The 26,911-nt window shown below is 51.9% G+C and overlaps 1 protein-coding gene across 9 annotated transcripts in view; it reads left to right on the forward strand.

Annotated features, from left to right (window-relative positions):
• Positions 1–26,911, forward strand: part of DPF2 (double PHD fingers 2) — a 411,270-nt gene that overhangs the window by 10,543 nt on the left and 373,816 nt on the right. For all 9 annotated transcript variants that reach the window (XR_013601006.1, XM_078660438.1, XM_078660431.1 and 6 more), the window contains exon 2: positions 18,036–18,196. Coding sequence is in view for 8 of the 9 variants with exons in the window: in XM_078660438.1 (XP_078516564.1) it covers positions 18,036–18,196 (161 nt within the window). In the remaining variant the exon portion in view is untranslated. The remainder of the gene's footprint in view (positions 1–18,035; positions 18,197–26,911) is intronic.

Consider the following 26,911-nt stretch of genomic DNA (forward strand, 5'->3'; position numbering starts at 1 on the left):
GCGTTCTCGCCAGAGAACTATGGTCGGCGTTTCAGCAGAAAGAACGCGACGAAGGGAGACAAGAGCTGGCCGCGCGCCCAGCATTCCCTATGGCGGCGTTGGATTCCGACGCGCGCCTTCGGATCGGGCGCGTGAGCTTCTACCGTAGACAGTTCACGTGACGTCGTGCGGCCCAATCCGAAGGCGCGTGTCGGAATCGGCTCTCGCAGTCCCGCCCCTTCTCGCCGGACATGTAGCTATAGCGCCGAGATCTTGCACGGGCGTCTGAGCGCTTTACGCACAGATTACGAGTTATGCTTGAGTCACTCAGTCTATGCTTGCTCTCTCTCACCTTGCACTGCAGCTCCTCGCCCGTGTGCAGCTCCACCGCCCGGCAGACGCTCTCCAGCGCGTCCGGCTGCAGCAGCAGGTAGTTGGCGATGCGGGTGGGCCCCTGGTGGCAGCTCAGCTCGGTGCCCAGTGGGCACGGGGGGCTGGGCGGGGCGAGCCCAGGTAGCCGCTGCTGTCCGGCGAGGGGCACTCGGTGAGCCGGGGGTCACTTTGCGGCGGGCTCGTCGCTCTCCAGCCTCTTGAGGCAGCGGGCACGGAGGCAGAGGCATCGAAGTGGAGGTCTTCCAGCCGCAGGGGAGGCAGAGGCTGTTAGGACTCGGTGGGCATTTACCGACACACCGACCGGCTTAAAGGCGCTGCTTCCTCCCACAAAGCAATGCCCAGGATTCACTTTTCCTAAAAGCAGGATCTGGAGAAAGCAAAGTCCTGTCCCACAGGCAGAGGCCAGGAGTGTAGGAATCCCTCTCCTTCACAGGCAGCGCTGAGGTCACTTGCAGTGCCAGACTCCAGGGGGCATGGGCATTCCTCCCACCACAGCCAGAGCCCTCCTACTGCCGGCGTCAGGTGCAGGCACCAGCCCGCTCTGCACAGGATCCTGGTGCGCCCGGGGCAGAGCCGCGCTCTACTTCAAAGATTAGAGATACTAGTCTCATTGAACGTGTATCCAAGACAGATGTTTGCTTTGCAACTTGTCCAGATCCTGGTTTCAATTTATAAATCCTCTAAATGCTTTTTTACTGCTCCTTGCGCGGCCAGTTCCAGGTGTTGTGCTGCTCTGGTGATGCACTCCTTTACTGAGGTGAAGACTACCCGAGAGTGCTGGCAGCGGCGAGAGTGCACGGAGTGCAGCGAGAGCGAGCGCCGGCGTGTATGCAACGGAGGCTGGATCCCCTCTCTCTGCCGTCATAGGCTTCCACACCAGCCCGCACTGGGGATTACACAGTGCTGGCTCAGCCCTCCTGTGACTCACACTACACTCCTCTTATAACATCCACCGTGCTTTTCACAACACTCAAAGCCAAAGATTGTAGTTCCTATCCACTAACAGCCTTGCCACCCCACAAAATAAGCCCCATGTAATCTTCAAGGCCAGAGTTTATACACCAGACCAGAAGCAAACACTCCTGTACCACCCTCCAAGCCAAAGCTCCTAAAGCATCCATGCTGTCAGGGAACCTACGCCATCACAAGGCCCAGCAATCCCAGACTGTCCCAAAGACATTGCTTTTACACCATCCCAATAGGCAGCACCCCAGACTGTCCCAAAGCCTGCGCTCTCACACTATCACAAGAGCCAGCATCCCAGACCATCCCAAAGCCTGTGCTCTCACACCATCACAAAACGTGTGGTCTTACACCATCCCAAAGCCTGCGCTCTCACACCATCACAAAACCTGTGCTCTCACACCATCACAAGAGCCAGCAATCCCAGACTGTCCCAAAGCCTGCACTCTCACACTATCACAAGAGCCACCAAACGCCTGCACATTCACACAATCCCAAAGCCTGCGCTCTCGCACCATGACAAAACCTGCACTCTCACACCATCACAAAAGCCAGCAAGCCCAGACCGCTCCAAAGCCTGCGCTCTCACACCATCACAAGAGCCAGCAATCCCAGACTGTCCCAAAGCCTGCGCTCACACACCATCCCAAAACATGCACTCTCACACCATCACATAACCTGCGCTCTCACACCATCACAAAATTCATATAAGTACAACAGTAACTTACAATATTATTATAGTATAATATTATTTCCAACATTGCTTAATATTTTGCAACAGCTATCTTGCAAATCATCTTTATACACCAATACACACTTTGCTAAAAATTTAAAGCAACACATTGTCATATACAATGCCAATAACTCAAACTTTAATGCTGCGAGACCTATTGCATTGCAAATGCTTGTTTTTCAAGTCTTCAGGACAGAGTGCATGACTGTCATTTCACTTTGTGTCTCCAAAACCCTTGTGGATACACTGTTTATCAGGGATATGTAATTCCTATAGCCCATCGCTCAAGACATATTGTATGAGGTCAAGGGCAACAAGTTTTCATGTGTATTTTGTCCTTGGGACAAGTGGCTCAAACCCCTGCAGCACAAACTCTTTGGCTGCCAGTTTGCAGTACTACATTAACCCCTTGCGTGCGGTCGTCGGAAAACAGCCGCTACGAGTACTTCCTCCGTAGTGTTGCGAACGTCCGTTGGCCGACGCGGCCCGCCCACCATGCTAAACCGCCGCATCGCGTCAATTCCGCTGCGGTTAATCAGTTATGGATCAGGGATGGGCACTGTCTGCAGTTAAGGTAATATTTTTGCCATATGTGAATTCTGTTCAAACTCTTATTTATGGTTGATTAATTGAAAACCTTTATTATTAGGGTGACCTCTCTAAGTAAATGTAAGCTCCGACTGCACTACTGACAGTGGTTCCAGTATAAAGATGTGTATACATGTTTTCAAGGTTTAGCAATATGGAGCTATGTATAATTCTCCCAGAATGCTCTCTGATTTGATGCAAATATTTGCTGAAGCTTGAAAGCAAGATTAATGATTCTTTGCTTTCAAAATAAAATGTTCATAAAAAAATGAAAGCAGGAAAAAAAACATTTTGCTAAACTACTTTAAAATTTCAGGTACCATTTCTTTGCAGCATCATTTAGTAACATGTGTTGATGCATGCTAGTATGTCCCAAAAATATTCATAATGGAAAATCAGTGTAACCAGTTTCAATAAGATTATGGAAAACAAAAAGAAACAAGCATTGGTAAAGCCAGTAGGTCTGACATTGGTGGTCAGCTTTTTAGTTTTGTCAATGTGTGACTTGTTTTGGCAAGGTTTTTGTAAAACCTTATTGGTGTGGGAGCTGCCAGGGCCCTCACCATTATAACAAACATTGGCAAAAGCAAAAATGGTTTTTTGGTCTCAAAAAGCACACACTGCCACGGTAGCTACTGGTACTGAACAAAACTACTTTGTGTGCAGATATACTCTTTGTGAAAGAGCAGAAGAATGCTGTCACTCACAGTGAAGCCAGCCGATACAAAGAAAGAGACAGAATTTTAATAAAAACTAAATGTCACGGTCCATGCCAGATCAAATCAGGGGCACAATTATTAAAGAAAGTCTTAAATGTGCTCTGTAGGGAACTGGCTCTATTTATACAACACCAAAATGAGGTTTAGTGTGTATAGAGTCCAGGTGACCCTAGGGGTAGGCAGAGGTTAAAGTTAAATAGAACCGTACTCTCTATTTGTGGTAGAGTGGTTGAGCAGTAAGGCAGTATCAGAGGACAGTGTTAAGAATTTGATGTACACACTCAGTCAGCAAATGAATTCACACAGTCAAGAGCTGAACTCTAGGCCAATTGTTTTTGTATAAAAAATATATGTTGTTTTATTTTTAGAAGCAAGCAAGCCTGGAACAGGTAACCATTTAATACTTTACAGTAATACGTTGCTGAATGTAGAACAGTTTGAAAATGCAATAGGAATTGTACTTTGTTTGATTTACAGGGGTTGCAGTAGGTTGCAATACTTAGCAAATACAGTACATTGAAATGAATAGGTTTTTTCAGTAAATTACAGGTAAGTTACTGTTGGAAATGGGATCCCCGGCTGGCCAGGGCTTTCGCCAAAGTCAGTCAGAGACCACCACACCCAAGTCAGGGCAAGGGAGTTACACGCCAAGATAACCCCTACTCACCCTCTAGGTAACGTGGCGCGAGCAGCAAGGCTAAACTTGGAGGCGATGTAGGCTAAGTATTTGCGCACGCACCCCAGCAACAACACCCAAAGGCCCACCACAAAGGAAACTCCACACAAGGTTATATAAAAATAGCCTTTGTATTACACCAAAAACACATTAGATAAAACACACACTTTACAATGTGCCAGAGGCACGGGCAGAATTTACAGGGGGATATTTACAAGACAGGGCCACCTGGACCACTGTCAGGAATCAGAAATAGCACTTTCAGAAATAGCACTTAGCAGGTAAAATCACTGTAGCACACAATAAAAATAGAGCACACAACCAGTCACTACTGGTAACAGGACCTCACTAGCACCACCTGTACTAGGGAGAAAACAACCACCTATGTATCACAATACCTGTAGGGGTGTAAGAGGAAAACACATGATGCAATGCATAACATTCATTCAGAGGTGTAAGGGGGAAAACACATGATGCATCACAATACATTCAGAGGTGTAAGCAATAACAATTGCGCCAATCTCACAAGTCACCACCTGTGACTGTCCATGTGTCCCAATGTCAGGGCCTAAACGTGGCAGCTGCCCACGAAGTGCTGGGCAGCTGGAGATGAGGATGGGGCCAACGTGGGAGCCTCTCTAGGCTCTGCCCCACTGACTGTCTCCTGAGCCTCTCTGGGCTCGTGAAATAAATGGCCCCTGAGCCTCTCTGGCTCGCAAACCAATCTGGCGCCTCGAGCCTTCTCTCCGGGCTCACAACAAGGTGGGGGCAAGGTGGGGCCTTCTGGGGCCACTCCCCCACAGACACCAAATGCCCTCTGAGCCTCTGGGGCTCGTGAATACAACTTGCCTCTGAGCCTCGCAAGCTCCACAGAAATCACTTGTGCCCCCTAAGCCCCTCCGGGCTCTGAAGCAACAATGGCCGCCGTTGGAGTCCCCCTCCTGGGGACTCGAGCACAATTGGGGCACCTGGAGCCTCTCCTGGCTCTACATAAGCAGGATGCCCCCTGAGCCTCTCAGGGCTCACCAACAATTCCTCGCCGGAAGGGAGAAGGGACCCAGGTCACGGGGGCGGCACCGAAAGCGTGCCCGACACACCCCCCAACCGCCTCACTCAGAGCCCCACTCACCGGTCTGGCAGGCAGCTGCGTCACGAGAGCTCCCGCTCCTCGGGGCTCACAGCAGACTTCTTCCCTTTCTCCTGGACTGGTGGAAGGTCCGGGGCTCTCCCGACACTTGGGAGCCCCGGGCAGGATGCTGTGGCTGCTTCCGGCTTCTCTGTCCTGCTCACCGGATCCCGGGGTCGGCTCCCGGCAGCTTCTGGCTTCCTCCTTCCTGTCCCGGGCCGGCAGCCAATCAGAGCGCGGCCCGGGGAATGACGAGTGTCCCGCAGTACCGCCCCCGGCCTGCCTGACTTCCTGGTCGCGGCCGGGCGGCTACGGGGACAATCTCCGCGGTAATGCCGGGTGGGCACCGGCCTTAGAGATAAATGAAGCGCTCCCACAGCGCTAGTGGCAGAGTACAGCGCAAGATCCTTGGCAGGGTGGGCACCTGCCAGGGGACTGCAAACTCGGCGTGGGCAGCCGCAAAAAAAGGAAAAGTAAAGCGCTCTCAGCGCTAGGGTGAAGGCACAGCGCTCCCAAGCGCTACCAGCCAAATAAAGCGCTTTTAAGCGCTATAAATGAAATAAAGCGCTCCCAGGTGCCCTCAGCAAGCAGGGCAGAGTCCCAGCAGTCCTTGGGCAGGCAGGGGAGGGCAAGGCTGGGCCCAGAGCCAGCACACTGGGTCTCCAGGCAGGGAGACAGTCCAAGTGGCGGTCCTCTGGCCCAGCGACAGCAGCAACAGCCCCCTCAGGATCCTGGAAGAGAACAACATCTGTGGGGACACAGCCCCATTTTTATACAGTGCATTCCTTTGTCTGAAGGTGCAGAGTGGGGGCGGAACCAGTCGCAGCTGGTTCTTGAGTACTCTGTTTACCTCAACCACCCTCTCTATTCACTGGCAGGGCTTGGGTCATTAGACACACCACAGGGGGGCGGAGCCAGCATTGTGTGGGGAAAACCCAGCCCATCCAGGACACAGGTACACTCCTCCCACACATCACTCATGCTAATCTCCCACTCACCACCGGGCAGACCCATCCAGACTTCCTGGAGCCTGGCATGCCAGCCAGCTCCAGCCAATCACACGCCAGCACCCTCACAGCACACGTACAGCCATGTCTAGAAATGGCGCTTCGCTACTAGACACATACATGCTGCATACACCGTTGCGCAGCATTCACTCACACGAGTTCACACATACCAGACTCAAGCCTGTACACCCCACGCATCAGGAACTACCAGGGACACATACATTCCCCATGCATTCCTATGGGCGGGCAGGCCTAGCTCAGCACATGCACTCAGAGTGCGCACGCACTTTCCACTGGGACACAGTGAAAGTGCGCAGAATCCAAAAATCACCATCTCCAGGTCACCATTTCAAGCAAAAAGTCTAGGGGTGAACCTGCCCTAAGGGCCAAAGTCCAACATAACCCCCTTCCAGCCAAAACGCAGGGGAGACCAATCACCACCGTGATGGACTTCCCTGCTTGGGGCGATAGAACACGGACGCGGGCCCGCAACTGCAGGGACACCCTCCTGTTCTATGCCACGGTGAACCCATGGGATTCCTTCTCAACACACTGTCTGGACCAACTGGGCTACCCCACTGGTACTCCCAAGTTGTCCGCGGCCAGGACCAGGCCCTGGGCCACCCAGGTGCCACGGGTCCATGCCAATTCGCAGAGCGGGGGGTAGTAACCCCTGGCACATAGGAGCCATTTTCCACTCTTCCTGTCTGCAAGACAGGACTAGACTGCCACTGGTACTCCAGCCGAGGGCCTACAACCTCAGGCGGACCAGGAGTCTCGGGGAAGGCTCTCCTCCCCCTACCTCTTCTCCTAGGGTTCCTCCTCCCTCTGCGAGGGGTACCCCTAGAACGCCATTCCAACCCAGGACTTATCCACTCAGGTTGCACCGGGGTCAGAGGTGGGCTCTCCCACCCTCTGCACCCCCTTCCAGAGGTCTGCCCTCTCCCACCTGGAGAAGTTCCTCTGGAAGAAGAACCGGTCAGGACACTGGTTACAGTCGTCCTACCCTTCAGGTCAGGCTGATCCTGAACCTGGCCTCCCAACCTCTGGTCTAGAACCTTCGGTGGAACAATTGCCTGGCACTCCAGGACTTCTGGTGATTCACTCGCAATCCCCCTGAGGCTAACAAATGTCACATCTGTTGCGTGACTGTCTGTCTGGCGCTTATCTCCCGCCCTCTGTCCACCTGACAGTGCGTGACGATCCCCCAGACCAGAAGTGGTGTCACCATGGTCACTACACGGGAACCTAGCCCAACTGGGTAGTCCCTGACCCACTGGTCCAGCCACTGGGGAACTCCCCCAATCACTCCTCACTCTGGACTCCTGTACCCTCCCTACCGGAGCGGTACTGCCAGACTCTAGAACCACCGGAGCTCTGGTTACAGACACTCCAGGTCCTCTACTCACTAGGAGATCCTCCTCAAGTGGACTAACAGGACAGCCTAGGTCCCCAACCTGGTGTTCCCTCAAGAAACCATCCAAGTCCTGAGGCAGGGCTTCGGGCGTCTGGGGAACCTTGGTCTCCCCCTCACTCCTGCTCCACTGAGCCAGGCAGTGAGCCCCTACACCCTCCTCGCTATCCTGGGACCTAGCTGGGCTACACTGAGCCTCCTCCACCACGCTGGGCTGGAAGATCCCTGAACCACTACTTTTGGAGTCACTCACCAATGACTCTAGAGAACCTCTGGCCCTTTCCCAGCGGTCGGCTTCCCTTGCCAGTAACTCTGTATCAGTAAATCCAACTTGCAACAGGTGTTGGCGCAACTCTGGCGAACAACCACTGAGCACCTGCTCTTTGACAATAAGATCAAACAAGACTTCAAAATCAGAGTCAGTGTGAACCTCTACCCAAGCCCACAGTGCTCCACAACATTCATCCTCAAACTTCTCCCACGACTGGTGAGGCAGCTTCCTACTGCCCCTGAATTTCAACCTATACTCCTCCTCTTGGGAAACAGGTACCAGACTGGGGGAACTGGGACTGGGATTTCCTACACTGGAATCTAAATAGCTGCCACCACTGGACCCAACCCTCCCTGGGGGATCCAGAAACTCAACACTGCGCGCAGGGGATAGTCTACCCTCCAGAGCTACTTCGCCTCTGGTGGAGGCCCTCTCAGCCTCCTCTATCCTTTCCTGCGCTAAGACCCTCTCGGTCTCTAGCTGTTGCTTTCTAATGCCCAGCTGTGCCATAGCCTGGGCATGCTCCAACCTGAGCCTCTCTAAAGCCAGCTGGTGCTCCCTTTCTCTCCTCCTATCTTCCAGCTCCTCTGGGGACAGGGAAAGGGATGAGGCGCTGCCTCCTATGCTGGACCCAGCAAGGGACTCCCTATCTATGGGGTCCTCACTATCTGCTGGCGTCCCTGTGCTATCATTTTCTTCCTCCTCTTCTGAATCTTCAGGGCTCCCCACAGACCCACCACCCTCCTGGTGTGAAGCCCGGGCCCTTTCCTCACTGCGCTCAAGGTCCCACTGACACTTTTGCCATAGGATCAGGCTGCTCCTAAGTTCGGACTGAGTGTCTAACTCATCCACCCCTATGTCTCTCTCTTCACAGAACCTTACCAACTCTCCCATACTGTATCTAAACAGATCACAGACATCAAAAGCAGGCACCATTCTGGCGGACGTTCTAGTGAAGAGATCACACAGGGAACCTAGGGGTCTGAGCTAACACAGGAGTACACAATTCACAAGGTATTCAGCAAGCTCTCTACCCCAGAGAACTCACACTCACTTGCCTAGTGCCACACACCATTCATCCACACACAACCCCCCCCTCGGACTAGTAAGGCAGTTTCTACCACCCCTGACTTCTCAACCTGACCACAAGTGACACAGGTACCAGACTCTGGGCGCGGGGCAGGGGAACAAATGCACTGGACACAATTGCACAATGATACCTTCAGGAGAAGAAAATATGAAACTTCCAAAAAAAAACAATCCCCTTAAAATGTGGTCATCTAAAAATGCAGAGCTTTGTGGTGCAGCCAGCCGCTACTAAGGTACAAGGCAAACACAAATCCTTATCCCGCCGCTTGCCGCCAATGTTGGAAATGGGATCCCCGGCTGGCCAGGGCTTTCGCCAAAGTCAGTCAGAGACCACCACACCCAAGTCAGGGCAAGGGAGTTACACGCCAAGATAACCCCTACTCACCCTCTAGGTAACGTGGCGCGAGCAGCAAGGCTAAACTTGGAGGCGATGTAGGCTAAGTATTTGCGCACGCACCCCAGCAACAACACCCAAAGGCCCACCACAAAGGAAACTCCACACAAGGTTATATAAAAATAGCCTTTGTATTACACCAAAAACACATTAGATAAAACACACACTTTACAATGTGCCAGAGGCACGGGCAGAATTTACAGGGGGATATTTACAAGACAGGGCCACCTGGACCACTGTCAGGAATCAGAAATAGCACTTTCAGAAATAGCACTTAGCAGGTAAAATCACTGTAGCACACAATAAAAATAGAGCACACAACCAGTCACTACTGGTAACAGGACCTCACTAGCACCACCTGTACTAGGGAGAAAACAACCACCTATGTATCACAATACCTGTAGGGGTGTAAGAGGAAAACACATGATGCAATGCATAACATTCATTCAGAGGTGTAAGGGGGAAAACACATGATGCATCACAATACATTCAGAGGTGTAAGCAATAACAATTGCGCCAATCTCACAAGTCACCACCTGTGACTGTCCATGTGTCCCAATGTCAGGGCCTAAACGTGGCAGCTGCCCACGAAGTGCTGGGCAGCTGGAGATGAGGATGGGGCCAACGTGGGAGCCTCTCTAGGCTCTGCCCCACTGACTGTCTCCTGAGCCTCTCTGGGCTCGTGAAATAAATGGCCCCTGAGCCTCTCTGGCTCGCAAACCAATCTGGCGCCTCGAGCCTTCTCTCCGGGCTCACAACAAGGTGGGGGCAAGGTGGGGCCTTCTGGGGCCACTCCCCCACAGACACCAAATGCCCTCTGAGCCTCTGGGGCTCGTGAATACAACTTGCCTCTGAGCCTCGCAAGCTCCACAGAAATCACTTGTGCCCCCTAAGCCCCTCCGGGCTCTGAAGCAACAATGGCCGCCGTTGGAGTCCCCCTCCTGGGGACTCGAGCACAATTGGGGCACCTGGAGCCTCTCCTGGCTCTACATAAGCAGGATGCCCCCTGAGCCTCTCAGGGCTCACCAACAATTCCTCGCCGGAAGGGAGAAGGGACCCAGGTCACGGGGGCGGCACCGAAAGCGTGCCCGACACACCCCCCAACCGCCTCACTCAGAGCCCCACTCACCGGTCTGGCAGGCAGCTGCGTCACGAGAGCTCCCGCTCCTCGGGGCTCACAGCAGACTTCTTCCCTTTCTCCTGGACTGGTGGAAGGTCCGGGGCTCTCCCGACACTTGGGAGCCCCGGGCAGGATGCTGTGGCTGCTTCCGGCTTCTCTGTCCTGCTCACCGGATCCCGGGGTCGGCTCCCGGCAGCTTCTGGCTTCCTCCTTCCTGTCCCGGGCCGGCAGCCAATCAGAGCGCGGCCCGGGGAATGACGAGTGTCCCGCAGTACCGCCCCCGGCCTGCCTGACTTCCTGGTCGCGGCCGGGCGGCTACGGGGACAATCTCCGCGGTAATGCCGGGTGGGCACCGGCCTTAGAGATAAATGAAGCGCTCCCACAGCGCTAGTGGCAGAGTACAGCGCAAGATCCTTGGCAGGGTGGGCACCTGCCAGGGGACTGCAAACTCGGCGTGGGCAGCCGCAAAAAAAGGAAAAGTAAAGCGCTCTCAGCGCTAGGGTGAAGGCACAGCGCTCCCAAGCGCTACCAGCCAAATAAAGCGCTTTTAAGCGCTATAAATGAAATAAAGCGCTCCCAGGTGCCCTCAGCAAGCAGGGCAGAGTCCCAGCAGTCCTTGGGCAGGCAGGGGAGGGCAAGGCTGGGCCCAGAGCCAGCACACTGGGTCTCCAGGCAGGGAGACAGTCCAAGTGGCGGTCCTCTGGCCCAGCGACAGCAGCAACAGCCCCCTCAGGATCCTGGAAGAGAACAACATCTGTGGGGACACAGCCCCATTTTTATACAGTGCATTCCTTTGTCTGAAGGTGCAGAGTGGGGGCGGAACCAGTCGCAGCTGGTTCTTGAGTACTCTGTTTACCTCAACCACCCTCTCTATTCACTGGCAGGGCTTGGGTCATTAGACACACCACAGGGGGGCGGAGCCAGCATTGTGTGGGGAAAACCCAGCCCATCCAGGACACAGGTACACTCCTCCCACACATCACTCATGCTAATCTCCCACTCACCACCGGGCAGACCCATCCAGACTTCCTGGAGCCTGGCATGCCAGCCAGCTCCAGCCAATCACACGCCAGCACCCTCACAGCACACGTACAGCCATGTCTAGAAATGGCGCTTCGCTACTAGACACATACATGCTGCATACACCGTTGCGCAGCATTCACTCACACGAGTTCACACATACCAGACTCAAGCCTGTACACCCCACGCATCAGGAACTACCAGGGACACATACATTCCCCATGCATTCCTATGGGCGGGCAGGCCTAGCTCAGCACATGCACTCAGAGTGCGCACGCACTTTCCACTGGGACACAGTGAAAGTGCGCAGAATCCAAAAATCACCATCTCCAGGTCACCATTTCAAGCAAAAAGTCTAGGGGTGAACCTGCCCTAAGGGCCAAAGTCCAACAGTTACTTTTTACGTTACTTTTCTAACTCGGTGCTGGGTACCTAGATTCAGCACTGGGACATTTCCTGCAAACAAGTAAATACCTTTTGGTTATTCTTGCCATTTTTAAAGAATATTTTTAGATTCAAAAACTCCACACTTAGAAACATTTTGGAAGAAAATTGTCAATGTTATCCTATGGAGGAAAAACAGGTTATCGGATCACAGGTAAGTTATCGACTGTGGGAGTTAAGGTTCTAGGGTTAGACTCAAGGTTCCCTCAGGGTCAGTGATGCACTCTTGTTACACCCTCAGTGGCACTAGGGCGGCCTGGTGCAGAGTGTTGAGGCCCAATGTTATCCAATAGGGGATAGGGGCCTCCGGTTGGTGACTGCTGGCAAGCAGGTCACTGGGTTGTGGGAGCAAAGCTCCTAGGGTTTAGGTCAGTTCAAATGGGGAAACAAAGTAGCTCAAAAGGTGCACCCTCAGCGGCACTGAGGCGGCCGGGTGCAGAGTGCTGTTTCGACGCTGAGCGCCCTGTTGTTTTACATGGAAAACTTCCTGTTTGCAAAAGCACTGTAGGCAGGGAGACAAAGGACTTCTGAGTGCGACCACCACTTCAAGAGTTACGTTGGGAAGTTAAGGGTTGGTTAGGCACCGTTGGTTTGGGCACACAAGGCTGTGGGCCTTTGGGTGCAGGGGTGCCTTTTGGGGTCGGATTTTCGTACCAGCTCCTGGTCGCGGTTAGGGGGGCCTTCTGGATTTAGACTGCAGGCGTCGGCTGGAGGCTTGAGGCAGGTCAGGGGTCGCCGGATCTCGGGTCAGGATTGCCAGGGTGATCTCCTCGTGGTGTTTTTCCCCTCGAGCTCGGGCTGGGTTCGGCGGTTGCAGAGTGGGCTGGATTCGCGGTCTCCGGCTGCTGCCAGAGGTTGCAGTTGAACAAATCCGGTATTCACGGGAGAAGCAGTCTTTGGAAGAGAAGGCAGACAGGTCCTCCAGGGTTTTTTAGGTTGCTGGCTGCAGGACACACCGGGATTTCGCAGGAGCAGGTTCGAGGGGAGACAGGCCTGTAGGGTTGGGGCCAAGTCATCGGGCGTCTTCCTCTTGTTAGCTGGCTGCAAAGCTGTTCGGTCCTTCTTCTTCTTTTCTTCTTCTCGTTTTTGAATCTGAAGAAACTAGGTTCAGGGTGCCCCCAAATCCTAGAATTAGGGGCGCCACAGGTAGGTAAAGGGCAGGGACCAATGGGTCCCTTCCCTGGGGTGGGTACACCTTCTATTGGGCCACCCTCCAGTGGGAGGGGGCAGGAGCCTTTACCGGTTGGTTGAGACCCCCGTCCTCAAGATGGCGGGGATTCTGGGTTGTGTTTCAACCTCGCCTCCCCCACCTAAGGGGTGGAGTTGGCAGACGTGGGCACACCTCTCTCCCTCACTTGTTTTTCCTGCCGGTTCTCCCGCCCAAAATGGGGGGTAGAACCAGTGGGGACCAGTTCTGAAAGCAGCAAATGGTCTGGGGAGGCTCACAAAGGCGGTATGAAGTTTCCCCTTCGTGAACCCCGCCCATCCTGAGGGAGGAGGCTTTGCACCTCGTCCCAGGATGTGCATTGTTTCAGGCCCCAGGGAGCAGCAGGCTCACAACCCAAGGGTCCAGAAACATGTCTGGTGGGGGCAGCTGAAAGCAGCCACTTAGCCTGGACACTAGTGGTGGGTTAGTTTTCAGGGGGCATCTCTGAGATGCCCTCTGTGTGCATTTCTCATTAAATCCCACACTGGCATCAGTGTGGGTTTAATGTGGTGAGAAGTTTGATACCAAACTTCTCAGTTTTCAGTGTAGCCATTATGGTGCTGTGGATTTCGTAATGACAAGCACCCAGCACCATATACTCTTAATGGCAGAACTGCACTTACAATGTCTAAGAATGGGCTCATGCAGCTGTACCCTCAAAAAGCACACACTGCCGCAGTAGTTACTGGCACTGAACAAAACTATTTGTGCCGATATGCTCCTTGTGAAAGAGCAGAATGCTGTCACTCACAGTGAAGCCAGCTGATGCAGAGAGAGAGAGAGACAGAATTTTAATATACATAAAAGGTCACAGTCAACGCCACATCGAATTAGGGGCCCAATTATTAAAGAAAGTCTCAAAAGTGCACCCATGTTATATGTCCTTGCATTAAGTGTAGCTATACCGCTTTCGTGAATTCCTAAGAATGTACAGACGTAGGACAAGAAATAGTAGAATATATGTGTGAACTGCATTTTAGCGTGAGCAAATATGCATGTGTAGATTTGCTCATGCGAAAATCTGAGAGCAAGTTCACTTTCCCTGCAACCATTTTTTCCCAACTCTGGAAGAAGGTTTACATCTGCCATTGTCAGGAGTACATTTCCAATATTTCTGAGTATGGGAAAAGATTAGAGAAGAGTTGTTGAAAACCCTTAAAACATGCTAGTAGTAGGTTTGTACAGACTCAAAAGGGCATTCTAACCCTGGAACTATTGCTTACCACTACCTTCAGCCCCAGCGTGTAGATCTGCGGAACATAAGGGGATTGCAAGGATTCAAACACCACTATGGTATGAGCCCTGGCATAACCAGATAGGCTATATCCGAGAGCTTATATAATGAGATTGCTGCTATAATTTGTCGCTGCACTCAATGGCACCAAAGGGGCAAGTGGATTTTGTTACAAGACAAGTAGATTTATGAAGCAACCTGCCCCACGGACAAGTAGATATTTTATTACATTTGACACCCCTAAAAGCTTGCACTGATGCTCTCACCGTTTTTAGAGTCAGACGTACAAAGCTTTTTTTAGGTCTCGCTGAGCCAGCGTGCATGCTCTGTCATGTCAGTGAGACATTTAGTAAGCAGGTTTCAAAAGTGCTACCCACCACAGGCTTGCAGGCGACCAGCTTGCTAGAACGCACGCGCGACATGCACAGCACTTTTTCCCGTCGCGCAACTCGCGTCACCACTCGTGTTTTCAAAAAAAAATTATACCCATGTCTCTAGCTCAGCTTGTACCCTGTTCTCCTTAGCCTTCTCTACCCATCTCTCTGGCTGGCTTGCCCTTGTGCCCTCTGTCTTTCTGGGCCCTGCTCCACGCCCATGCATGTGGTTGGATGAATCTTCTCTGATGCATTCCTTGTCGGACCCCGTTCGCTGTTGCCGGAGTAATACCGTATCCTCTGAGCCTCATTCGGCAGAGCCTTGTGAGATGATGTGCAGACACCCAACCAGCTCCCGCCGCAGGCTAGACGAGGCAGTGCTGCTGTGGAATATTAATGCCTCCTGGCAGCAGGCGTGCACGAAGTGCTGCCGCTCTGGGCTTGGGAGCAGAGACACTCCTTCGATAGAGTGACGAAAACCTTACATGCTCGGGGGTAAACCCATGTAACTGCTCTCCGACTTCATGCAATCCTGTTATCAGAAAGCCACCCATTCTCAGCTCTGGCCGCCTCATCCACCCAAAACCCCCTTCACCTGCCATCCAGAATGCCAGTTGCCTGCTGTACCCCCGCCCCACTAATCCACTAGTTACAGGCACCTAATCTAATCACCAACCCTTGTACTGCGCGTTGGTGTTTTATAGCTTGGTGCACGCGCTATAAATTCTTTACACTCACCACATAAATGAGGTCCTGGTGGTTATGGTTGCCGGGGCTTCAATATAGAGAGGGCTCTGAAAGGCTAAAAGGACAAGCAGGACCAGGGAACAGACACCTTTGCAGCTGAATACAATGTCTCCACCCGCAGAGCGTGACTGACACCCTTACACATTGTTTCACGTCATCCGAATTAACCAATCGGCAGGGGTTTGCTGTTATTGATTACTACGTTCCCACGTCGCTGGATGAAGCCATCTCATAGCTGGTACCGTTGGCAAAAATATTTTTCTAGCAACCACTTCATGTGCACCTCATGGACAGCCCTGCTTTCAGTGGGTTTCTCAGTGAACATTAGGGCCACTTAAACCATACAACTCGAACATTCCAGCCCTAAGAGACACAATGTTTTCCCCCGGAGGCTGTTTAGCCTCTGTTCAGCCTTTCCTCACATATGGTCATCACTCCTCTTTATATCCCCCAGGCACTATAATTCTGTTCCGGGCTCCATCCACAGGCCTCCTGTTGGACAGCCATTTCCTACATATACCACCCTCCCCATAAAGAACCTCCCTACGAAAACGCCATTACGATTGGCACTGTCAATTGGTAGTCTCATCCCAAGTCCCGGGACTCATTGGACCTAATTTGCACTACTCTGTCAGCAGTTTAATGGTGCACCAGCCGCCTACAAAAGTACCTGGCACTAGTAGGCAATCCAAGGCGCACTCCTCGGCAATGAGAAAAGACTGTATTAGTGATCAGTGTTATGTCTGCATGAGTTGATGGTGAGACGAGCGTCACAGATGAGTAGCAAGGATTTTAACTATGGGCAATGAAAGCAACTTGTTTTATTTCGCGGCCGCGCTGCATTTCTTTTACGCATTTCTTTTGTGTTCTCTCAATACAAGAACCAAGCATTCTGTCAAAAAGAGACACTCTTGAAAACATGGTCTTTACCAAGAATTCACGTTACAAGGTAATTGGATCCAGGCAATTTCCGTTAGAGGCCCTCAGCGGGCGGGTTGTTATGAGTAGCATCAAAGCACACAGACTGAATGGTGTTCTGAACAAGACACTTCTTCAGCGGAGTCACATATGCAAATATCATGTTTGCAGCCTGACAATGTCTCCAGGTTTAAGCACGTCACTCAAGCCCGAAAGAAGTTCGCTTTCTGTAACTGAAGACAAAATATCACCTAATTTTTTGTGGTGCCAGCTAACAAGTACTTCTGTGATGGAGTACATTTACACAAAGCAATTGGTAGCCTTAAGCTATCAGGCATCATTAATAGCCACTCTGAAATCAGTGGGATGCTTAAAATACAACCGCTTTACAAAACAAAAAGCATTTGCAATGCAATAGGTCTCGCATTTACTTGAGTTTGAGCTATTAAAATTGCAAATAACAATGCCTTTTATTTTTGTTTTTAAAACATAAATAAAAGGCAGTGACATTTACAATGCCAATAGCTTAAACTTGTGTAAATGCGAGACCTATTGCATTGCAAATGCTTGTTTTAGTTCGCAAACGGCCTGATTGCGAACAAAAAAAAGTCATTTTAAAATGTACAAAGGCCCAATTTGCGATTTTGTAACCTATTACTGAATTGCAACGTGGGGTTGCAATGTGATATTAGGAAGGGGCATGTTTAGGCCATCTCTTCCTAATACCGTATCGTAGTGGTATGTGTGCATGTTTTGAGAACGAAATGCAGTTGCAAAACATTTGCATTTTACCACCTACTTTAAGTAGGGTCCCAAAGGACCACTTCCCCTTTTGTGAATGTTTGTAAAAACATTTGGAAGAGCAGGCAGTGATCCTACCGACCACTGCCTACTCCCAAAAAATGTTTGATTTTTCTTTTTGAAACACACACTGTTTTTCCTTAAAGAAAAACGGGCTGCTTTAAAAAAATTAATAAAAAGGTGCTTTATTGAAAAGCAATCAGAGACATGGTGGTCTGCTGACCCAAACAGGCCATCATCCCTGTGACTTTTGCTATTTCCAATGGTTCGCAAACCAAGACCTGCCTCATGAATATTAATGGAGTGGGCCTATTGCGACCCACTCGGAAAATACACTGGGGAATGTGCTTGCTGTGTGGATGGTTTTTAGAAGAGAACATACTGCATATCTTTAGAGCAGGGAGGAGGGGGTGCGTTCTTACTAGCTGGAAATTAGTTTGTTCATATGTACGATACATTGTAGCCTTTAATGTATATAACACCTTTTGTAATTTGTATTGTTTTATAGGGTGGGGTCAACCAAAACATAATGACAATAGACCTTTTGACTCTAAAACTCTTCAGACTAAAGCTTTGTGTCTCTATAGTGTTTCTCTCTGTTCATAAAGCTTTTCAGGATATTTTTTTTTCTTCAAGCCATGTCTATATAAAGTTTTTATTTCCACGTTGTAAGATATGTTCTATCTCTGTAACCCTTATTGGAACCCAGTTAGCTTGACAGGCCTGTAACTCTACACAATGCTTTATCGCTTATACTCCATTTTATAGCCTTATTTACTCTAATAGGCATTTCCTGACTTCTTTTTTTTTTTGTACAGTCTCGGAGAACAGTACTACAAGGATGCCATGGAGCAGTGTCACAACTATAATGCCCGGTTGTGCGCAGAAAGGAGTGTGCGCCTCCCCTTCCTCGACTCGCAGACCGGCGTGGCGCAGAGCAACTGCTACATATGGATGGAAAAACGACACAGGGGGCCAGGTAAGTTGCACCTTTCTCCAAATTTCCCACTGAAGTGTTGCATATATTACTGGCTGGTGGTCCTTTCATAGAATTTATAAACTGCAAAGTTATCTGGCTTTACTGCTTGTTAAAGATTTCTGAAATGTGCAATCTGAGACCCTTTTTTATGGTCCTGGGGAAATCGTTACTGACGAGAAAACATTACGTCTTTCACAGGGAACAGTACTGGCTTTTGGATAGGTCCTTTAGACTCTTGGTTCTCATAGAATAGCATTATTGAATCATCAAGGCCTACTTCAACATAGGGTTTTAAACTAAGATTGTGTAACAATGTAACTAGCACTTTAACATCAACATCAGTCTCTACATTAGAAAAAACTGAAATAGAACACTTAAAACATAGATCTGTCATGAAAACTATGGAGACATTTCATTGCAAATGTGTTTATAACTCCTTAGCAATACACAGGAGACTTTCGTTAGCATTGTCCCTGTGTCCAAGTGAATTGTGCCCTAGAGATGGAGCATGCTTGGGGGCTTTTCTTTGATGCATTGACCAACAAGTTTGGCTTATACCTCACTTGTTTTGTTTTTACAACTTTATATAGGCAGACCTAACTTCCAGTGATTGAGAGGCTATCTCACAACAAGGATGAAACTAAACAAGATAAAAAAAACAATCATTACCATTTTTTTTTTTTAAAATGTATTTTTATTGCAGGATCAGGAATAAACACAGCCAACAAACCAACCCAAGTACCAGCGGGTACCATCATGCAGCAGTATAGCAATGTAATACACAGCCAATTAGCCCACATCCCGGAGGCTGGGCGGCGCGTCAATAAAGCAGTTCGTTGGAGGTACCCTGGTACATGCCCAATGCCGGACACGGGTCACGTGCAGCACTTCGTTCCTGCTTTTATCCCAAAACAACCAACCACCTTCTCCCCCCCCAATCCCCGGTCACATCAATGTCACATCACAAAATCAACCCGACTATGTTCCTGGGCCAACCGGTTCCGGGAAGTCGCTGGCAACCCACCCCACCCCACAACTCCTACTCTAATCCCTCCCCCAACTGCTGCTAACGCGGGTATCTCCAGGCCCCTCCTGCTCTAGGGTGACAGCCATCAGGAAGTTGTAACGAACAAGCGGTCACATGGAATCCTGATTCATAACTGATCAGTCTCATCGTCGTCAGTTAAGTGGTCCCTCAATGCCTGCACCACCATCTCCCATGACCGTGCCAAATCCAAGCTCCTTTCATTACCCGTTCTAGTCGCCTGGCGCATCCGTGACACACTCTCACAGCCCGACCACTTCACCAACTCGTTCCTCCACCTCCGTACAGACGGCCCCTCTTTAGACTTCCAATGCCAAGTGAGTTCTCGCTGCGCCAATATCAGACCCAACCCAATGAATTTACTCGTCACCTTTGTCTTTTTGGTATGCGGGAACCACAGAAGCAGACACGTGGCCTTGTCAAAGTCCACCTCCCGATCCGTGACAGCATTCAAGAGGACCCCTACCTCGGCCCAGTAGGCACCTAACCTCGGGCAGCCCCACAGCATGTGGTCAAAATCAGCCCCGGGCTCCAAACATCTCGGGCACATGGCGTCATGCACCTGGAAGTGGCGACGTAATCTCTCCGGGGTCAAATACGCCCTATGGAGCACAAAATAATGCACCTGTTGGAATCTCGCATTCCTTGTCTCTTTCCAGGCCCTGTGTAGCACCTGACCCCAAACAGAGTCCGGTAGAGGCTTACCGATGCTGGTTTCCCAACGCGACTTCAACTCGATCAACGGAGCTAGACCCTCGTTCAGCATCCTATTGTGAAGGCAGGTCACCGCCTTGACGGTGCCCGCAGCCATCACCACATATTGGCACACCTCCGACACCTCTGGTTCAGCCAATCCGCCCCCCCAGTGCCTCCGCAGAGCCGCGACCACCGCCGCATGCAGCAAGAAGGAACCATTCGGCAGGCCGAACTGCTCCTGCAACGTCTGGAAAGGGGCCAACGTCCCATCCACATACAGGTCACCTACCATCAGCAAGCCCAGGTCCTCCCACTCCAACAATCTGGACCAGTCCCCCCCATGCGGCAAAATAGTGAGCATACCTAGCGGGATCTCCGGGGCATACGGCCGGCGCTTCCCAGCCCTTTTCATATATCTATTCCAACACAATCTGAGGGTCCACTCTTCCATCGTGACTTTCCTACTGGCCAGCCTCTGATGCATCACGATGGACGACAAGACCTGCCGCTGAACGCCTACCCCCCGGCCAACCTCGGGCCCCCTGAATTCTCTGGCCACATTCTGCGTCAGGACCTGGAGCTGCGCCGCCAAATAGTATAACTCGTAATCGGGGACGGCCATCCCTCCCTCACACTTGGGTCTCAGCAGGGTGGTCAGTGCTACCCGTCTGCGACCATGGCCCCAGAGAAAACCAGTCACCATCGTCCTCAGCTCCCTAAAGATGCCCTGCGGGATCCACACCGGCAACGTTCTAAAATAGTAGAGCAGTCTCGGGAGTGCTACCATCTTCAACAGCGCCACTCGGCCCAATACAGATAACGGGAGGGAGGCCCAGAAGTCCATACTACCTCTCAACGCCCTAATGCAGCGTCCCACATTCCCTTCAAGGAGGTCCGCTGTAGCATGGTAGATGCGTACCCCCAGGTACAGAAAACAAGATGGTTCCCACTTCACAGACCCTATGAGCTGTGGGCAGCGCGTGGCCTTCCGCAGCGGAAACACACAAGTTTTAGTCCAGTTCACCCTGAGGCCTGACAGCTTCCCAAACCTGCTCAGCATATCCACCGCGCCTTCCAGAGCCTTTCCAGCGTCCGCGAGGTACAGCAATAGGTCGTCAGCGTACAACGATATATAATGCGAGTCAAGTCCCTGCATAATCCCGTCGTAAGCAACTCCCAGCCTCGCCTGTGCAGCTAGGGGTTCCATCGCCAGAGCAAAGAGCAAAGGGGATAGCGAGCAGCCCTGCCTCGTACCCCTACATACCGGGTAAACCGAGGAGACCAGTGTCCCTAGCCGCACCCGTGCTTTGGCCGATGAATAGAGCACTCTTGTCCAGCCTCGGAACCCGTCCCCGATCCCGAACTTCAACAGCACACCATCTAAAAAATCCCACTCCAGACTATCAAACGCTTTCTCAATATCAACCGCCAGCACCACCGGGCCCGGATCCGACAAGGCAGCACTATCAATAACCCCGATCAGCCGACGGATATTCATCGAGGTACTCCTGGAGGGGATGAATCCCGCCTGATCCCTATGTACCAGAGAGGTCATCAATGGCAAGAGACGGGTGGCCAGGATACGGCTCAGAATCTTATAATCCACCGTCAACATAGACAACGGACGGAAAGAGGCAACATCCAAAGCATCCCTGCCCGGTTTCAGCAGGGGCACAACCAGCGCCTCCGTCATAGACTCAGGCAGTCGCCCCAGCTCCTTCGCCTCCACGTATACAGCCTGCAGCCTGGGCGCTAGTACGTCGATAAATTTGGCATAGAACTCGATCGGCAGCCCATCCACCCCCGGGGTCTTATTCCGCGCCATATGGCTAATCGCCCCTCTAATTTCGGCCAGGGTGACAGGGCCCCCTATATCCTGGGCGTCCTCCTCATCCAATACCGGTAGAGGAATCGGATCTAAGTAATCGCCAATGGCCGTGGCCTCCACTTCAAGGTGGCTGGTATATAGGCCCGTGTAGTAGGATTGAAAGCGCTCCAGGACCGCGGACTGCGAGCAAACCACCACCCCATCTCCCCTTCGTATACTCAGCACCGAACAACCCCTAGGGGTCGGATCAGCCAACTTCGCAAGGAGCGTGCCCACCTTATCACGTTCCTCGTGCACTTTCACCGCATACAACTTGTAGTCATAGCACCGCAGTCTCTCAGTCTCACTCGCCACCGCCTCCTTTGCACGCAACAGGTTGTCCTGCAGCTCAGGCTTCTCCGGACGCTGCTGTTCCACTTCTCTCAGCACCAACTCCGCCTTTGCGAGATCAGCCAGCACGGCACCCCTCACAGTCAGAAACCGGCCCATACATACCCCTCTCACCACCACTTTCATCGCATCCCATTCATTCGCTCTGGTCGCCGTCGACCCAGCATTGACCGCGAAATAGTCGTCAACGCCTTGACGGACCGTATCGTAGAACGCCGGATCCTCCAACGTCTCCGGACGGAGTCGCCACGTGGGGACCGCCGATCTCGCCAACTGCCACTGCACCGAAATCAGCAGCGGGTTATGGTCCGAGATGGTTCTAGACAAGTACTCAGTGTGCCGCACCACCCTCGCCAAAGACTCACAACACAGCACCGAATCCAAACGAACATGCAGATCATGCAGCGCCGAGAAATAGGAGTAATCCCGAGTTTCGGGGTGCTGCGCCCTCCATACATCCACCAAACCCCATCTTTCCTGCCACTCCCGCCTACGAGTCGCAAGTCTGCGCACCGGGGAGTCCACCAAAGGCGGGTGAGACCTGTCCAACTGCACATCCGTAATAGAGTTAAAGTCCCCTGCCAGGAGGATAGGGCCGGCCAAGTAGCACGCCAGAGAGCGCGACAAGCTCTCGAAAAAGTGGGCCTGCTCAGCGTTGGGGGCATAAATGGTACACAGCACTACTTCCCTGCCATACAGCCGTCCCTCCACCACTACATAACGACCCTCCGGATCTATTTTCTGACTCGTAACCTGGAATGGCGTGCCTGCTCTGACCCAGATCAACACTCCCCTGGCAAACGCCGAGTAAGTCGTGCCAAACACCTGGCCCCGCCACCTCCTCTGCAAAGCCCCGCATTCCTGCTGCGTCAAGTGAGTCTCCTGAAGCATCGCTATCTGGACGCCCCGCCTCACCAAGTAGGCATGCACCTTGTGGCGCTTGACCATAGTACGGAGACCCCGGACATTCCATGTGACACATTTCAGATTAGGTAACGTCCCCATAGAGCATCAAACCCAACAGTAGCACACGCCAAGAAATGGAACCCGCATCGCAGCAATTGTACAACCCCCTCAAAACATCCCCTACAACACCCACCCTCCCCTTCCCCAGGACAGGGCCTAGTAACCCAGCTTCAGCCCCGTTCCAAACCTCAAACTCCCCACACATCACACTAAACTGTGGTCGACACCACAGAGGACCTTAGGGGTCAGATGGGGACTATGGAGCCCCGAACCAGGACGACAGAGCAACCACCCCGCGCCCACAGCCCCTCGCTGCTAATGCAGCCCCATACCTGGCAGTCCATGAAAAATCAGGAGCGTCCAGGCCGTGCCAAAGTCCATCCGCCAGAAGCCTCATCCATTAAAGATACCATCGGATGTCTGTGGAGTAACCTCCGGCCCCAGCGCTCCCCCCACCTCCGAGTCCTCATCACCAGTCTTCAAACCTTCACTCTCCGACGCCGAACCCCTGGAGGCGTCCTCTTGCTGCGACCCCGTTATACTCGCTGTGGCCTCCAACGCACTCCGTCTATCGGCCAGCATTTGCGCCTCTCGCTCGGCTCGTTGGCGTCGATTCCGGGAGCGGATGCGCTGCGACTTCCGGACCCTGACCGGCTGTTCCCGATCCCTGGTCGGCCTGTGTGCCCGATCCGTCCCCGCTCGATACAGTTCCAGCCAGGACCAGGCTTCATCGGGCGCGTGGAAAAAGTGAGTCTTGCCATCAACGACAATCCGCAGCTTGGCTGGAAAAAGCAAGGAATATTGAATCCCCTCCTCTCTCAGCTCCTTTTTCACAGACAGGAAAGAAGCCCTGTTCCGCTGCACCTCTTGCGTGTAGTCCGGAAAGATGGTCACCTTACTGTTGTCCACCTGGAAGGGCCCACGATCCCTCGCCTTCTGGATCAGCAGATCCCGATCCTTATAGTGCAGCAGTCTGACCACCATCGGCCGAGGCGGTCGGCCCTCCAAGGGAGGTTTTGCGGGCACCCTATGCGCTCTTTCCAGGGAGAAGAAGGGGGAAAGGCCCTCAGGCGCCACCACAGTGCGGAACCAGTCCTCCAAATAGGCCACTGCATCATCCTTCTCAATCTTCTCCGGAAGCCCTACCACCCTCACGTTGTGCCGGCGGTTACGGCCTTCCGCGTCCTCCACCCTACGCTCCAAGGTCGCCAGTCGACGGGCAACGTCATCGAGTTTATGTTCCGCCGTGACCACCGCCGGTTTCAGTTCCTGGAGCAGTTGTTCATTGGATTTCACCCGGTCCGAAAGCTTGGCGTGGTCTGCCCGCAACAGGCCGAGCCCAGATGCCACCTGCGCAATATCCTGGCGCAGTTCCTCCTTCGTGGCGGTTATCGCGGCCAAGATAGCGTCAAGGCGGAGGTTGAGCCTCTGTTCTTGCGGCGAGGACTCCGTCTGGGGGCCGCCAGCCCCATCTTCCTGCCTCTGGCTCCCCAGTCCAGCAGGCTCGGCGCCGCCAAGCCCCTGTGCAGCCATCTTGGATGCAAGTACTCGGCCACACGAGCAGCCCCTTCAAACAAAGGCTAGGCCCACCAGAAGCACCCAGCCGAGCACAACGCACCAATCTTCAGGATAAGCGGGTGTTCGCGGCGCCAACTGCACCCCACGCACAGCTCTTCGATCAGCACCCGGGTGGAAGTGCGCTCCACGGTGTCCCACAGCCACTCCAGGAACACCCGCAGCCCACCAGGGCCAGTGGGAACAGAGTCCACGAAAGGGGCGGACCACGATTCCGGCGAGGCCCCGGGCTACACCGGCCCCTTCGTAACCCTACTTGCTGTAGGGCCCAACACTACGCCACCAGCTCGGCGCGTCCTCACCGCCATCTTGGCTTCGTCCGCTCGGCAGGCGCGCCGAACTCCAGGCCCGCCCGCCGCCACCGGCCAGGGTCCCGACGGGGCCAAACGCTCCTCCAATGCTCACCAGCCCCTCGGACCACGAATTCTGCCGCCAGGCAGCGCGGGGCGACGGTCAATCAGGAGAAGAGACGGGGCATGGCGCGGAGCAACTCGCTCACGCAGCCATCCCGGTCGGCGCTGTAGCCACGCCCCCAAAAACAATCATTACCATGCCTGTGTAAAATTGATTTACATGAAACAAATGAGAGAGTAACCAGATATGCTGACCAACTACCTTATATCACCCAAGCACCTTTCAGTCACACCTCCACCCCCTCAAAAATATTTTACTAACAGTATACAACCTCCATACACTAGAGAAAACCAGTTCAAGAAGTAAAACGCCTCTGAGAATGCTGTTTAAGAAATAATTGTCAAACTGAGATTTGTTTATAATGCATCTTCTCTAAATAAAACGAGCCCTTAAATGACCTGGCATGGGCTGTTCATAAGACGTGGACTAAAACAAAAGGCTTTATGTGGAAAAAAGGAGAAGGCCATTAGGCTCTCGAGTTGCAAGTGCGACTTTATTGTGCACAACCCAGCCACAGTCAAGAACGAGTTGAACTCAATAGTATCTAATGTACAACTGCATATTTCAATTACTCATAGCATTGTATGAAATATGTATGTTATTCTCCTGTATACACTCGAAATCAATAAAAAAAATACCTTGAGGCTTTGGAGTTGTAGTCGGCTCACATGGCACTTGTCCAGTCCAGCCCAAACTTCCAAGCCAGGTCCTCCCTGGACGGAAACAATCATGGTGGCAGGGATGGAAAAGATGATTTAAAACTATTGGGCTCTGGAAGACCTGCTGCAGGTCATCCACTTTATGATGGATGAAGATAAAGGTTTGTTTGTGTCCAACTGGGCTGCAGGGACCTTATAGTTAAGGTGGCGCTCACTCCTTTAATGTGACCTCATGTTTCAGTTCTTTGGACCAGGATGTATGCTATCCTGGCCAAGTGCTTTCCTCTATCTGCTTTTGGTTGGTCAGGCCCCCCTTTCTAGAGCAGCTCCTAGCTAGCAGCATGACCTCTGGATCCTAGATCTGGTCTTACTTTAAGGTGTATAGTGATCAGTAGATGTATTTCTGTGGAAAATGTATTTTGGCTGGTATACAGAGTCTCCTTTGAAGCTAGAGTTAAGTACAACTTCAGGCTGGATAGGTCCAGTATAACGTTTGCGTTGGCGCAGCAGCTGCAAGAATGGCCACCAACCCCCAAACTGGCATTGAATGGTAAACCCTTCTTCAATCCACTTGTTGTCTTATAGTGGACAATTTACTGGCAACAACTACATGGTCATTCATCCCTGGTTGTCAAGAGAATTGCCCAGTTCTCTACAATCATTTTTTGGGGCGATTTAAGTTATTATTATTATTTTTTTTATTTGACTGCTTATCAAATAGTCCATGTTAACATCGATTTTGTCTAGTTTGGCAGATTCATTCCTACTCGATTGCTTCTATTAATTTTTTTTCCAAATGAACATTTCAAATCTTAGGTTATTTTTTCTCATTTGGAAATCTGTTTATTGACTTTTTTCAAGGCACACAAACAACATGTAAGCAGAGTGATAGCAACCATTCCTTAGTATTTCCAACTTATATCATTTCATAGGTGTACGGTACAGTATGAGCTACTATTATCGTCAGACATAAAATATCCCTTGGTACCCACCCTCTTCATCTTTTTGTATACATCCCAAACTCCCCTCTGTGGGCTTTTAAAGAGATCCGTCTCCATGGTGGTCCATAATCTTTTTAATTGTAACTGCCCAAACTGTCAGGTCCTCCCCTACTTTGGCATCCCTTCTCGTTAACTCCATGT

This window comes from Lissotriton helveticus, chromosome 9 (genome assembly GCF_964261635.1).
Source record: "Lissotriton helveticus chromosome 9, aLisHel1.1, whole genome shotgun sequence".
Lineage (NCBI taxonomy): Eukaryota > Metazoa > Chordata > Amphibia > Caudata > Salamandridae > Lissotriton > Lissotriton helveticus.